The sequence below is a fragment of the Bos grunniens genome, chromosome 4 (assembly GCF_055505025.1).
Source record: "Bos grunniens cultivar Pamir isolate PY7600 chromosome 4, Bosgru_T2T1.0, whole genome shotgun sequence".
In the NCBI taxonomy this organism is placed as follows: Eukaryota; Metazoa; Chordata; class Mammalia; order Artiodactyla; family Bovidae; genus Bos; species Bos grunniens.
This window is the reverse complement of record NC_141168.1, coordinates 34,577,437-34,592,553: the sequence shown is the minus strand read 5'-3', so window position 1 is coordinate 34,592,553 and position 15,117 is coordinate 34,577,437. Positions and strand designations below refer to the sequence as shown.

The following is a 15,117-nucleotide window of genomic DNA, read 5'->3' as shown; positions in this document are numbered from 1 at the left end:
TGAGTTGGAACTACAACCCTGGCCTCTTCTTTCTGGTCTTATTATTTATACCAGGATCTCATGCTGACAGGAAGGTCAGATGTAGTCGTTCATAATTGCCCCTAGCTTCACAATGGTCACCTCTAGTTTTTCATACTCTAAAGGCCAGTATTACGTACCTATATTATCTGTGGGTTTTAACGACTTCCTTCACACTTTAAATAAACATCCTCCACTTATAGCAACAAGGTGAGGACAAATAGACAGAAAAGCAACATTTAAAGAAAGTGACCACTTCTGTCTGTGCCTTGAGGCTCAGAATCCAAGGGTCCTAACAGAGTGAGTGGAAATCTGAACAGAATGAAAACACTAAAATCAATGTGTGTGTACTGTCTGTTAATTTTCACTTCACTGGAAATAAAGTAGCAGGTGTAATTTGCTCTAATCACATGCTTTCCATGAAAATCCACATTTTCAAAACAAGTTATTCGAAAAATTACACAAGAACTCACTTCGGGGATGCCTTAACATACAAAACATTTCATTCCCTTGATATAGTAACTTTTATAAAAATCATTTTATATGCATTTCAAGGTTGTATCTTTTATGTGCTTTACTTAAAGTGTTTGCTTCATATGAAATAAAATTTTTTTTTTTTTACCTTGGCCTGGCACTCAAACTTATAGTAAATGTATCTCATCCCATGCTTGCTTTATCTATTTTTTCCTTCCTTGGGAGGAGGAAAGTATTTTAAAGTCCTCGACATGTTATTTTTCACCCCGATTACATCATTGCATATACTATAGGGTAAAAAGACTTGAAAATAAAACTGCAATAAAGTTATCACACCTTCCATCATTAACAATAGTTTTAATTCCTGATTCTTCTTAATTTTCTATCTAATGTTTATATTTTGAGGCAATTGAAAATGCCTTATTCATCTCTACCACAGTGTCCCATACAATATCCGGGACAATAAATCTTTATAAAATTAAACTAACACAGAGCATTTGTTGAATCTTCATAGCATCCCTGTGAAGTAAGGCCAGCATTGTTATCTCTGTTTCATTGCAGTAGAAATGGAGCCTCCCAACATAGCACAGTGAAGTCAAGTCACATCCTGCCTGGTATTCTCTATAAGGACCAACAGTTTTTCTGTCTACCACTTAGATTATTTGGGTCCTAAATTTGAGGATTTAAAGGGCAATCTGGCTGAGCATTTAGTTATACAACAGAAAAATGAGGCAAACACACCAAGATATAACTAACCCTTAATATTCATCCCTGTTAATCAGAGTTTAAGGATAGAGGTCTTGGCAAGACAGGTTATTTTCTGCATGGTACGCTTAAGTTTCTTAGATTATGTGGATGTTCTCAGTCTGTGCCTCAGAGTTTCCAAAGCTTCTTGCTACAAGACTTTGTAATTTTAGCCAAACAGATTCCACTAAGAATGTGTATTCCTGAGTCACTTCTGTTGGACCTAGGCTATCAGAGATTGTTCCCTTTTGGACCAAAGAGTGACTTTTTGCCCTGGTTTTCTTCATATGGGCTTCTGCTGATTAGAGATGATGAGATTTCCATCCACTTCACTTGAGACAAGAATGCCAGTTTAGAGGAATGAAATTCAGAACGTTTTTCTTTGTGTTCATCAAAATAACTGTGTTCACACAGGAAAAAAAGATAGTGTGTTAGATGTAATTTCCATGAATTTTGTTCAGTGCATTGATCCAGGACTGTTTGATATTGCATTTGCAGGAATTCTTTCACAGAAGATGGAAACATTAAAAAACCACGAGTACCATTTGATGCAATTGAAAATAAAAAAGGTAAAAGATGTCCTCCTGTTTCTTTCAACATGAAAATAAGTATTGTTTGGCCAAAATCATAAAAAATGTTTAGCTTTATTAGCAGTCAATAATTAAAACTTGACTGGAAAAATGCTGTTTTCCCCTCAAATTTGGAGAGATTTTTTCCTCTTAAATATCATAGAGCTGGGGAGAGTGTAGGGAAATGAGCATTCTCATTGCTGATGGGTGTATATTTCTTAAGGGACCATTTAACAACATGTAATAAAAGCTTTAAAAGTTATTCATATATGCCATAAATTTCACTCTTAGATACTGATTTTAAGGAAATAATTAAGAATGTACCCAAAAATTTAATTGCATAAATTATAAAGGAAAAAATAACAACTACCATTATCACAGTAATAGTAGAATGGATTAAGCTATTTGTTGTTATTCATAACAGAGACACTGTCATGTCCATTTTGCAACCCCATGAACTGTAGCCCACCAGGCTCCTCTGTCTTTCACTGTGTCCCAGAGTTTGCTCAAATTCATGTCCACTGAGTCAGTGAAGTTATCTATCCATCTCATAGTCATCCAGTAAAATATAAATCCACCCTAATATATAGGAAAATATTTATACATGAAAGATGTTTAAGATATATTATTCAATGAAACATTTGACTACATGCCACATGGACCTAAAGGGAAATTAATAGTGACTTTGATTTTCTCTCTTAGTCTTACCTGTTCCCTATATTTTTTCTTCTAAAAAAATTTTGAGCTTTTTGTCACATGAAAAGAAAATATTTATAATTTTAAGAAGATGAAAAGTACACATGTCTTTTTTAAAAAAATCAAAGTTTTCCTATTACAAATCAAGGTTTAATCCAACACAGTGGTTTTGAGTGTATGGCTCCTAGACCAACAACATCAGCATCATCTGGAAAGCTTAGAAAGTTCAGATCTCCTGAATCAGAATCTCTGGGTTTAAGGCCCAGTATTCTATATTTTAACAAGCCCTTCGGATGCTTCTGAGGCATGGTAGAGGTTGAGAATCACTGACTTAATAAAATGAAGCACTAAGCTAAGGGAAGAACTGATGTTGAACTACTCTTCTCTCTCCCACCATGTTTTAAATCTTTAAATGATTTCTTTAAGCACTATGAGTGTTCCCACTTTGTCCCATCAATCTCCATTTAGGAGTTTTTTAGATAAATGTTTGGTTGAATTCAGAAACTTAGAGTAAATGTCAGTGGAACCAACTGGATGGAATTTATGTGATTCTAGTGATTTGGGAAATTATAGTTGTAAGATCATAATAGAACAAGAGGAATTTTGATAGATCACCTTCAGGTAATGAATGGCATTTAGACCATTCATTTTTCTCTCTTAATATTTTCTTATGTGAACTTATCATTTTTCTGTTATTTTTAACCTAATCATTTCTTTGGTCTTACCGTAGCTTTCAGTTGAACTTAGAAGTGCTTTCTAATGTAATAACAATTAAATAATAAAATATGTTTCATTCAGTTAACCTGTGTTTCAGACACCTGGATATGTATTCTCTGTATTTTAATTAATATTTTCCTTTTTAAATGTACATTTCCTTTTTTAGCTGTGGTTCCACAAATTATGAATGAAACCAAAGAAATGCATTGCCATAATGGTGAGTTCCAATGAAAGTATTTGAGAATTATAATCAGTAGTTAGGCAGACCTCTGCTTTGTATAAATCATCAAGTTTGGAGATCATTAGGATGATAATGTATTTTGAGTAAATTTTCAGAAGTTATGCATTTTCCGAATGAGTCAGTATTTGTCATTTTTGCATAATTATTTTTTACTTTCCATTTTATAAAATGAAATATTATATTGTATCTTCGTTTATTTAAGAACAGTAACTTCCAAACTTATTTTCAGGGGCCCCAATAGTGCTAATACTTTGCTATGGGAACCACTTAAATGGAAGAGCTTGGCATCTTCTCTGTGTATTGATTTTTAGGACTGTCACCATCCAGCAGTGATTTGTTTCGGTCAGATTGTTGATGCAATGGATAGCACTTACGTGTGGTTTTCTTTATAACAATTAAAAGTTTTTAAGCCAAATTTTAATTTATTTTTTTCTTAAAATTCATGAATTTCTTTTATCAAGGTATAATCAGTAATATAAATGCATTTTGTAATGAGCTCTTTAAGGTGGCTCAGATGGTAAAGAGTCTGCCTGCAATGCAGGAGGCCTGGGTTAGATCCCTGAGTTGGGGAGATCCCCTGGAGAAGAAAATGGCAACCCTCTCTAGTATTCTTGCCTGGAAAAGCCCATGGATGGAGGAGCCTGGAGGGCTACAGTCCATGAGGGTTGCAGAGTTGGACACGACTGAAGAGACTTAGCACACATGCATATATAAAAACATACACTGAAAATTTAGCCTTTCACAAAAAAATCTGTTCTGATAAATCATTAAAGGTGAGAACAATACAATTTATGGGCCAAGGTCTAATTTATTATAAATAAAAGTCTTCCAATTCAATTTGTCTCTTCTAAAATGCAATTATGTTTTAATGCTTTCATTAAAATCAGTATAGGCTGAGAGGTGATACAAAATGTGGTTTAACAGAATCAACAAGCTTTTTAAAGAAAAAATACCATTTTGAATGAAACACTGCTAACCAGTAAAAAGTAACAGGTATTATACCATTCCCTCTCTGCACTTACCATCCAATCTCCCACTTCTAGAAAAGTACATACTACTCAATTCCCTTGGGAAACTGGTTGGTACCTGGTGTGTGATAGGAAAAGGACTAGTTTTGAGAAAACTAGGAACAAGATTAAAATAAACATTTGTTGAGGGTCTAGTGGGCCAGGCTCTGGGTTAGATCAGGAAAGCCACTTCCCCTCTTTGGTTTTTGTTTCCTCATTTATGAAGTAGAAAAACGATACAAGGTAATGTCATTTTTGCTCAGTTCCCAGGTAACATAATGTAGAGGATGTGAACATGTTAAAAAGCACTTCAACTTTGCTCAGATTTCTGTGTTGCTTAAAAACTAGTCATACCTGCGACTTCAAAATTAATCTTCCTACTTTTATTTAAGATTAAAAAAATAACTCAATGATGCCTTAGAACAGGTGGGATTATCTTTCAGTGTCTAGGCTGTTTTTGTGTTTAATGTGAGTTACGATTATCCCTCAAGAGGGCAACAAAATTCTGCGGTTAAAAGAAATCCATTAAAAGCAACCAAGACTTCAAACAGCATTCCCATAAGTACTTGCCAAATGTGTTCAGCAGCTTGCTCCCACCTTGCCTCACAATGGGTTCTCTGCAGAGCTAAGGTAAGCTGGCTTGAGACAAGTTGGGACTGGATTGGGAAGAATGCCAAGGAAACACCAGGTGTTTGTAGGCAGCAACACTGATGATTCAGTTGAAGATGATGTCAGGATGAAATCAGCTTTCAAGCAGGGGTCTAGGATGCAGCACTTAAGCCAGAGTTGAAGAGTTTCTGATGAAACCAAAAACAAGCACTTGCTAAAGAAAATAATTTCTTGCTTAAGAAAATGATTACTCAGTTTCTCTCTTCTAGGTCTGATTTTCAGTGTTGAAATGGGCAGAGTGTTTAGTCACTCAGCTGTGTGTGACTCTTTGTGACCCCATGGACTAAAGCCCATCAGGCTCCTCTGTCCATGGGGATTCTTCAGGCAAGAATACTGGAGTGGGTTGCCATGCCCTATTCCTGGAGAACTTCCCAACCCAGGAACTGAACCTGAGTCTCCTGCATTGCAGGCAGATTCTTTACCATCTGAACCACCACGAGCAGGCCTCATTGAAAATGTTCACTATTAAGTCAAAATATTAACTACAGGGAAATTAACTCTCACTATTTTATTAAAATATATAAAATTAAAGCATATTTCCTATGATTACTATTTTGAAAAAAAATCTTCCACTTTGTTATTCAGCTATCTGGTTTTAAGAATAAAAGTATAGTGTGTGTATTTATATTCCCTTTCTGCCTAGGAAATGGTAATCTTGAAAGCACATTCCATATCCTGAACTCCAACTTGTTTAAAGTGTTACCTTGGGTTCACAGTATCCAACAGAATCAGATCTCATGACCAAAAACAGCCAGTTTTTACTGTACTTATCTCAGTCCCTTGAGCATAGAGCATGCCAAAAAAAAAAAAAAAAAAAAATCTGATGAAAAAAATGAATGTCTTATTAATGTGTTTGAATTTGAATGAAAAGCTATGGTACTTTTCAAGATGAAATCGAATAACACAGTCTCACCCTTATCCTTTCATTTTTTTCTCCTTTATTATAAAACACTTTAGGAGCTAGTAGAATCATTGAAATTATAGATGCAGTCCACCTTCATCACCCAGATACAATCTTTGGTAACAAGTAAAATCAATCAATTAACTAGTTATTTTTATTGACTTTTTCCTTACAATGAAATTACAATATATGTATTGCATTATTATTCCTAATTTGTACCTCAGTAGTTGCTTCTTCCTAAGAAAGAAACAACTTCTCTTTGTACCTGAGTAGTTGTAATATTATTCCTAATTTGTACCTGAGTAGCTTTTTCACATTCTTTGCTCCACCCTACTGTCTGTAAGCTATGTATCAGTCCAATGGCAGTTTAATGACATTTCCCCTCAAGTAGTTCTTTTTTCTTTATTCCTTTTATTTCAGTTGAGAAAACAATCATAGAATGTGAGTGAAATTTATTCACTTTCATCATTTAAGGGCAAGATGGGAGTTAAGCTGACACCTAGTTCTCAGATGTAGAATAAAACACCTATAACGTTGGTGGTATATCTGTCTCCTTGTCTGAAAAAGAAATATAAAAGTTTTCATATTGTTGAATCACGAAGTCTAGAATATGGTGGGAGATGAGAGGGAGAAGCCAAGAAATGGTTAGGAAATGTCTTGTAAGCTATATTGGGAGCTTGGTCTAGATTATAGAGGTGATGAGAAAATGCTAAAGAACTGAAAACAAATCATTAGATTTGATTTTAGAGAAATTGTATAAAAGCTATATAATAATAAAGGAAGAGACAGCAGTTAACAAAATAATAGGCTTTTTCTTTAAGTTCAGGTATATAGCTTCCTATGGCAGATTTGGTGTTATCTTTTTTGTTGCTATGTTGTTAAATATCATTGAAAATCTTACTTAAAGGCAACAGAAGACATTTTCATTTTACTGATTTTTATAGTATTTCCTATTTTTATCTTTACTGAAGTTTTTTGACTATAAAAAAGTTTTCTGGAACAAAAAAAAACTTGTTAATATTTTTATTTGAAAAACATTTGCTTTTGAGTTTGTTTATTTCAAATATGAACACAATATGTTTAGTTTAGTGGTGGCTGCTATATATGCCTAAAGATATATATATATATTTTTTTTTCTCACTAAGATACTTTTGTAAAAGTTGAGCTCATAAAAAATAGAAACTCTTAAAAAGTGACTTAGAATCAATGATATGAAGTAATACTCATGCATGCATGCATGCGAAATTGCTTCAGTCATGTCTTACTCTTTGGATTCTGTGTATGAACTGTAGCCCACCAAGCTCCTCTGTCCATGGGATTTTCCAGGCAAGAATACTGGAGTGGGTTGCCATGCCCTCCTTCAGAGCATCTTCCCAATCCAGGGCTTGAACCCACGTCTCTTATATCTCCTATATTGGCAGGTGGATTCTTTACCACTAGCCCCACCTGGGAAGCCCATGAAGTAATACACTAGGTTCTATAACAAAACTGACCAGAAAATAGCACTTTGCTTCTTTCAAAAGCACTACTTTAGGGCACTTAGGTTAAGGTAGCCAGAGTATGAAGGGGTTTTCATGTCTAAGTGTGTGGCATGATATTAGATTTCACGTTCTTTGCTCCACCCTACTGCTTCTGAGCTACACATCAATCCAGCAACAGTTTAATGACACTCCCATCAAGAAATTTTCCTTATTCCCTGGTGGTACCTTTCTGTTACCCCACAGAATCATCTCCCCCATTGTTTAAATTTAAAACAACAATTTAAACAGTTGTTTGATAGATGTTATCAGTTCAGTTCAGTTCAGTCGCTCAGTCGTGTCCGACTCTTTGCGTCCCCATGAACCGCAGCACGCCAGGCCTCCCTGTCCATCACCAACTCCCGGGTCCATTGAGTCGGTGATGTCATCCAACCATCTCATCCTCTGTCGTCACTTCTCCTCCTGCCCTCAGTCTTTCCCAGCATCAGGGTCTTTTCAAATGAGTCATCTCTTCATATCAGGTGGCCAAAGTATTGGAGTTTCAGCTTCAACATCAGTCCTTCTAATGAACACCCAAAGGACTGATCTCCTTTAGGATGGACTGGTTGGATCTCCTTGCAGTCCAAGGGACTCTCAAGAGTCTTCTCCAACGCCATGGTTCAAAAGCATCAATTCTTCTGCACTCAGCTTTCTTTATAGTACAACTCTCACATCCATACATGACCACTGGAAATACCATAGCCTTCACTAGACAGACCTTTGTTGACAAAGTAATGTCTCTGCTTTTTAATATGCTATCTAGATTGATCATAACTTTCCTTTCAAGGAGTAATTGTCTTTTAATTTCATAGCTGCAATCACCATCTGTGGTGATTTTGGAGCCCTAAAAAAATAAAATAAAATAAAGTCTGACACTGTTTCCCCATCTATTTCCCATGAAGTGATAGGACCAGATGCTACGATCTTAGTTTTCTGACTGTTGAGCTTTAAACCAACTTTTTCACTCTCCTCTTTCACTCTCATCAAGAGGCTTTTTAGTTCCTCTTCACTTTCTGCCATAAGGGTGGTGTCATATGCATATCTGAGGTTATTGATATTTCTCCCGGCAATCTTGATTCCAGCTTGTGCTTCTTCCAGCCCAGTGTTTCTCATGATGTAATCTGCATATAAGTTAAATAAGCAGGGTGACAATATACAGCCTTGACGTACTCCTTTTCCTATTTGGAACCAGTCTGTTGTTCCATGTCCAGTTCTAACTGTCGCTTCCTGACCTGCATATAGGTTTCTCAAGAGACAGGTCAGGTGGTCTGGTATTCCCATCTCTTTCAGAATTGTCCACAGTTTATTGTGATCCACAGTCAAAGGCTTTGGCATAGTCAATAAAGCAGAAATAGATGTTTATCTGGAACTCTTTGCTTTTTCGATGATCTGGCAGATGTTGGCAATTTGATCTCTGGTTCCTCTGCTTTTTCTAAAACCAGCTTGAACATCTGGAAGTTCATGGTTCACGTATTGTTGATAGATGTTATAAGTGCTATGAAATGTTATCAATTCACTGGAGAGACATTTTCTGACCTGCTGTGCCTTTAAATTTTTAAAGGCTGAGCAAAAAATATCAACTAAAGTCAACAACAGTTACATGAGGTAAAGTCTACAAAATTTGGCAAGTAGAAAATCCAGGTGAAGCCACAAATCAGCTATTACCAGAATACCAAATGGAAAATCAGCAGTGATTACCAAAGTTATGCAAAAGAATTTTCAAAACCGTAATCACATTTGATTTTTAACCATTTATGCATGCCACAGTTGTGTTTTGTCATTGTTTTTGTTTTTTTAAACAGATAAAGATGCACAATGTCATATCAAGCAGATCTTCACACATCCGCGTTTGGAATTAAATCCTGAATTTAACCCGAAGATCAAAGATTATTACTCTGAAGTCCCATTTGATGTGGTAACACTGACAATTGGAGCAGAGACTTCTAAGAGTCAGTGCAGGGTGTACCTGCAGGAACGGGCAGGACCAAGGTATGAGGGCATTGATAGGGGCCGAGGGTAGACATCTTAGCAGGAGACAGACCTTGGAGACAACTTTTGAAGATGGTTCAGAAGACCTGAGGCACAGTATCTGTTGGAGGATTGCCAGGGAGTGAAATCCTTCTGCTTCACAGATGTCATGTGGTTAAAATAACACATAAGTGCTATGATGACCTATTAACCATGTTCGTGTTTAATCTTTCTAACAATGTTGTAATGACAGAGGATCTTGTGATATGAAATATTAAAGAAGATTCACTGGGGGAAAACTGGGTTTATTCTTATCTTAATGTTTTTAGATTGTTGAGGAATTAATCCTTCCTAACAGTAGCCTCCTTCTATCCCAACCCAACTCCTTGAGTTTTTGAATATTCAGGTGCTGATTACTTGATAAAATTTGTGGACATGGTAACACTAACTTTCCTAGTCTCATGAGATTTTTTTTCCTAATGACTCTTTTGAGAGTCACCAACTCTTTGGTTTATCATTTGAACAGAAGATAGAACCTTATGACATGCCATGTCCATGACAAGAAACATACTCATTTTCCCATGCTGTAGGGAACGAAATGCATTCAACATTCCTGGGAGCTAAAACAGTATAATAGAAAGAAAAGAGAATTCAAGTCAGACCAACCTGGGTCCTAACCCTGACTTTACCATACTCTACTATATTTAAAATGGGGACAGCCTTAGTTTTTGTATGGATTGGTAAATATTAAATGGGATAATGTATGACCTTGACAGATGGTTAATAAATATTAGTTCCCTTCCCTATAATTGGTAAGGGACTTGACTTGCTCTGCTAGATAAATGTTGGCATACCAAAGCACAATGAAACATAAGTTAAAATATTTCACATTTTAGATTTCTTATGAAATGGTGCAGATCTTATCTGTTTTTAATGCAAATTATTGACCCAATAAATATTGATATATGAATCAATTTGGATTCTTTCTCTCATTCTCACTCTCTCTTTCTTGTTCTCTCTCCAGCTTTGCCAACTATTCTCTGGGTTTAGGGATGAACAAAATCTCAGTGCTTGTGGTGGATAAATCTCCAACTCAGGGTGAGACCCTGACCACGTACAAACTTACCATCTATAGAGAAGACCGTCCAAGTCTGCCCTTGTTTGAGGACTTCACAGCATGCGGATTTGTGCAGGTAAGTGGATTTTACATTTACACATGTGTTGAATTGGGAGTGATCCTTTTACCCAGGTGAAAAAAGGTCAAATGAAAATTAATAGGGGAAAAAAATGTATGGTTTCAAATCCAAGCAACTGTGATCTCATTTCAAAAAAGAGTCCCAGCCAGGTATCTAAGACACCTTTTTTATGAGTGATTTTCTTTTACATGTGGTGGCTATTCCCTGCACTGAGAGTGTGCAGTGGATTTATTGTGGTTAATATTGAAAAAAAGTCTGAGTGCTCATACTTAGTTGTGAAATTGGTTCTACGTTTCCTTTTTAAATTGTGCTGTGTTTCTTGGATTTGTCCCTGAAACTACTTTGAAATTTTAAACTAGATTCAGTGGAATTTGTTTTAAAGAATGAGAGGAAAATTTATGAAACTATTTTATGAAAAGGATACCAGATGAATGAAATTAAATTTTCTTGAGTAGATATATTTCTTCTTTGCTTCTTGTACCCTAATCATGTCTAAAGGCTGCAAATGCTCCTGTGAGCAGCACATACCATTCTGTAGCCTTGTTGACTTTGGAGGAGGGTGCACATTACCCAGAGACTTTGTCTTATTTGGTGGTTCTTTCCTCAGTTTTCCTTTTTTAGGAATCTATGTTATAACCTTCTATATTTGCTTACATCATACACCCTGGCTACAAGTAATTCCAGGGAAGTCGTCATGGATACCCTTACCATATGTACTAATCCACTTAGAATGGATTAGTCTATGTCATGTCTCAGTGATTGATATGCTAGTGGGAGCATGAAGCATAGTCAGTTAATAAAAGATAAAAATGGTCAAATAGGCCTGAGTGAGTAGGATGGATACCATATTTTCTTAAATGTAGGGGCGATATGGAGTGTTCTTTCTCCCCCTCTACCCACCACCACCATTTCATCTCTTCTCAAGAATTTAACATGGGAATTCCCTGGCAGTCCTGTGGATAGGATACCGCACTTTCACTGCTCAGGGGCCAGGTTCAATACCTGGTTGGAGAATTAAGATCCCACAAACTATGTGATGTGGTCTAAAACAAAAATAACAAAAAGAATTTAACGCTACTTTATGAGATTTTTGTTTTTCAAGAAAATATATGCCTGTGATGTATGAACTACTAGCAACTCAAAGGGAATTTCACAATGGCATAAAGATTGGTCTAAAGCAGGATAGAACTAGTATTCTGAAAGATATTAGTAGGTATACTTTAAAAAAAAAAGATGGGAAAGAGTAGTGTTGCATGGTTTTGAAGCAGTGGGTTAAACAAAATAAAGTAGGTTTCCTGGCTGTAAGACTTCCCCGAACATTCCATGTACTTATATGGTCCTCTTCAAAAGAAGGATATGTAGTGTCCAGTATTTTCAAACTTTTTTGACATCTTTTTAATGCACTAGCTATTAATATTCTTCTGTGGAACACAGTTGAGGAAACACAGGTCTAGACTCTGGAGAAGACTTCAAGATTAGGTTCCTTTCAGTTACCTACTTTTCACTTTGTTTTATAAGGTTGCTATCCCTCAGTCTTTTTCCAACTGGGAAAACAAATACTAGAACCACACCAAAAATGTTGCTGAGGGGGAAACCAAAGCCTAGAGGGAGGTGTGCTTTTGTCTAAGTATGTGTATGCAGTGTGTGTGTAGTTATTTCCAAACTAAATGTTCTCACCTTCTTTGGTGTGTGACTCTATTTTTTGTTTTTGCTTATCTCACTCTCATATTTTAGATAGAAACTAACTCTTCAGATAAAAAATCTTTGAAGGAAAGCTAATAGTGTGAATTATATTTTTCCAGAATATTTATGGTTACAAACAACAGTTATTTTCACTTTAAAAAGTGAATATATTTCATTTTAATGTAGATTTTAATTTTTATAAGTCTGTGGGTGACTACATTTTTATCGGTTAGTTCAGTTCAGTTCACTTGCTCAGTCATGTCCAACTCTTTGTGACCCCATGAATCTCAGTACGTCAGGCCTCCCTGTCCATCACCAACTCCTGGAGTTCACTCAAACTCACGTCAATCGAGTTGGTGATGCCATCCAGCCATCTCATCCTCTGTCGTCCCCTTCTCCTCCTGCCCCCAATCCCTCCCAGCATCAGAGTCTTTTCCAATGAGTCAACTCTTCGCATGAGGTGGCCAAAGTACTGGAGTTTCAGCTTTAGCATCATTCCTTCCAAAGAACACCCAGGGTTGATCTCCTTCAGAATGGACTGGTTGGATCTCCTTGCAGTCCAAGGGACTCTCAAGAGTCTTCTCCAACACCACAGTTCAAAAGCATCAATTCTTCAGCGCTCAGCCTTCTTCACAGTCCAACTCTGACATCCATACATGACCACTGGAAAAACCATAGCCTTGACTAGACTGACCTTTGTTGGCAAAGTAATGTCTCTGCTTTTCAATATGCTATCTAGGTTACTCATAACTTTTGTTAGTAAATCTGACTTTTAAATGGAGTAAATATATGATAAAGGTTGAAAAGGAAAATAAAACTTCTACATTAAGGCATGAAAAAATGTGTTTTTACTTTTCATTTGTCACCAGCTAGGTTTGTACTGTTGAATTTTTGCTGTATCTTTTGAAATGTAATTGATACCCACGAGTATTGGCAAAGGTTTATATTTTGATTCCACTCTAAACTTAAAACATGGTAAATGACTCATTCATTACTCTGCAATATGCAAAACCCATTTAATGGGTATTAGTAGATCAATATGAAAAATCTTCAATTTCTAAGTGTTCATAAAAATGTAAAATCCTTATGCTGGATATTTTAACACAAACACAGATTTCAGGAGTATATATTCCTTCCTGGCTATCATTTGGAGAGCCCTTATACGTTTAATTGTAATTATATACATGATGAATATCTAGAGAAGTGTCAATAGGAATGGAGATGATCCCACGAGTAGAAGGGACATTGCGGAGCTGAAATCTCTATGATTTTTTCACTTATCTCTGATTTATCCTTTGTCCTTCTTATGACACTATTCTGGTTCAGTTCTTGTTACTTGTTGACTCAGATTCTAAAATAGTCCCTAGCTTTGTTTCCTCGTATCTGACTGACTCTTCTCCAGTTCAGTTTTTACAAGCTTGATCTTCATCAACTTAAAGCACACTCTGTCATAAGCTTTGCCAAAAATGCTCCAAGCGCCCCCTCCCATGGTCATTCACTTCCCTCATGTTAGTCCATATGTTTTTTCAGCCTCGTGTCTCGTTAGTTGTCAGTGTATTTTATGCTTCTGCTAACCTGGCCTGTTTACTCTCCCCAGACATGCTTCACAATCCTGTGACACTGGGGCTGTCCCTCCCACTGGAAACTAAAAAGAGTTTATTTGATGTCACTCCAGAAGCTGTTAACTCAGATTCCAGTGTAGGAGTTTTGATCCACGTTGTATAAAAGAGTTCTTTAAAGGTCAAAACTGCCCCCAAATAGATTCTATTGACTGTCATTTATTATGTGCCAGGCTGTGTCCTAAATGCTTTATGTTAGTTGTAGTCTCTTTAATCCATACAGCGTCCTTGTGGATTGAATTCTACTCTGAGCCCTCAGTTTCAGAAGAGAAATCCCAAAGATCATAGAGGTTAAAGATATTGCCCAAGGTCACACAGCTAGTGAGTGGTGGGGCTTGGATTCAGATCTGAGTGTGCCTGACTCCAAAGTCCATGTTATGTTACATTGCCTTCTGGCAGAATGGGGTCTCTTGCTGTAGGGACTTTTCTGACCCAGGAGGTATTCAAGCATCAGCTGGAAATCCATCTCTCAATGAGCAGATGAGGAATTGGATTAGATGCTTTTTAAGTTTCCTTTGGGTTTCCTTATTTCCTAGATGTTAATAAAATAAGACCTCTCATTGACCCTTGGTGTATTGCAAAGCCCTGTGATTAAAGCACACTGCTGTTGAGGTGGTCTCGTGCCAGGGTGGGTGGACACAGTGAGAGTGACGCATGGGGGGCTGTGGAAGGAGCAGCAGTCCCAGCCCTTGCCTATGCTGCTGGCTCAGCTCCCTGCCCTGCAACCGCTGACTGCTGTGTCTTTTGCTGAGGAGCAGACCTGTCCATACTGACTCCGGTGAGGACACAGACCCCTGGAGCTTGCCCATTTCCCCCATTGCCTGATTCCAGTTGTCTAGTTAAATAGGCATTGGGCCCTGCTAACACTGGCCTGAACTCTCCTCCTCAGCCCAAGGAAAAAGAATAAACCAGCAGAGGAGGTGCTACTGTCCTCCAGAAGTTCATATTGATCTGGTCAGTTGACAAGAAGAACCACCCTGAGGAGGATGGTGAAGAGAAGCCCCCTTTACACAAACCAGGAACACTTAGGTGGGATGAGTGAGGGAAAAAGGCGACAGTGGAGCTCAGCAGCCAGACCGCTGGGTAACCTCTTGGTTG

General features: G+C 37.1%; 1 protein-coding gene across 48 annotated transcripts in view; it reads left to right on the top strand.

Annotated features, from left to right (window-relative positions):
* CPED1 (cadherin like and PC-esterase domain containing 1) overlaps window positions 1-15,117 on the top strand; it is a 326,670-nt gene that overhangs the window by 167,410 nt on the left and 144,143 nt on the right. For 26 of the 48 annotated variants that reach the window (XR_015162216.1, XM_086395901.1, XM_086395925.1 and 23 more), the window contains 4 exons: window positions 1,735-1,805; window positions 3,385-3,435; window positions 9,356-9,542; window positions 10,546-10,714. Coding sequence is in view for 46 of the 48 variants with exons in the window: in XM_086395901.1 (XP_086252027.1) it covers window positions 1,735-1,805; window positions 3,385-3,435; window positions 9,356-9,542; window positions 10,546-10,714 (478 nt within the window). In the remaining 2 variants the exon portion in view is untranslated. Of the gene's footprint in view, window positions 1-1,734; window positions 1,806-3,384; window positions 3,436-9,355; window positions 9,543-10,545; window positions 10,715-12,821; window positions 13,242-15,117 lie in introns of those variants that run through there. The other 22 variants (XR_015162215.1, XM_086395902.1, XM_086395913.1 and 19 more) reach the window with 3 other exon arrangements.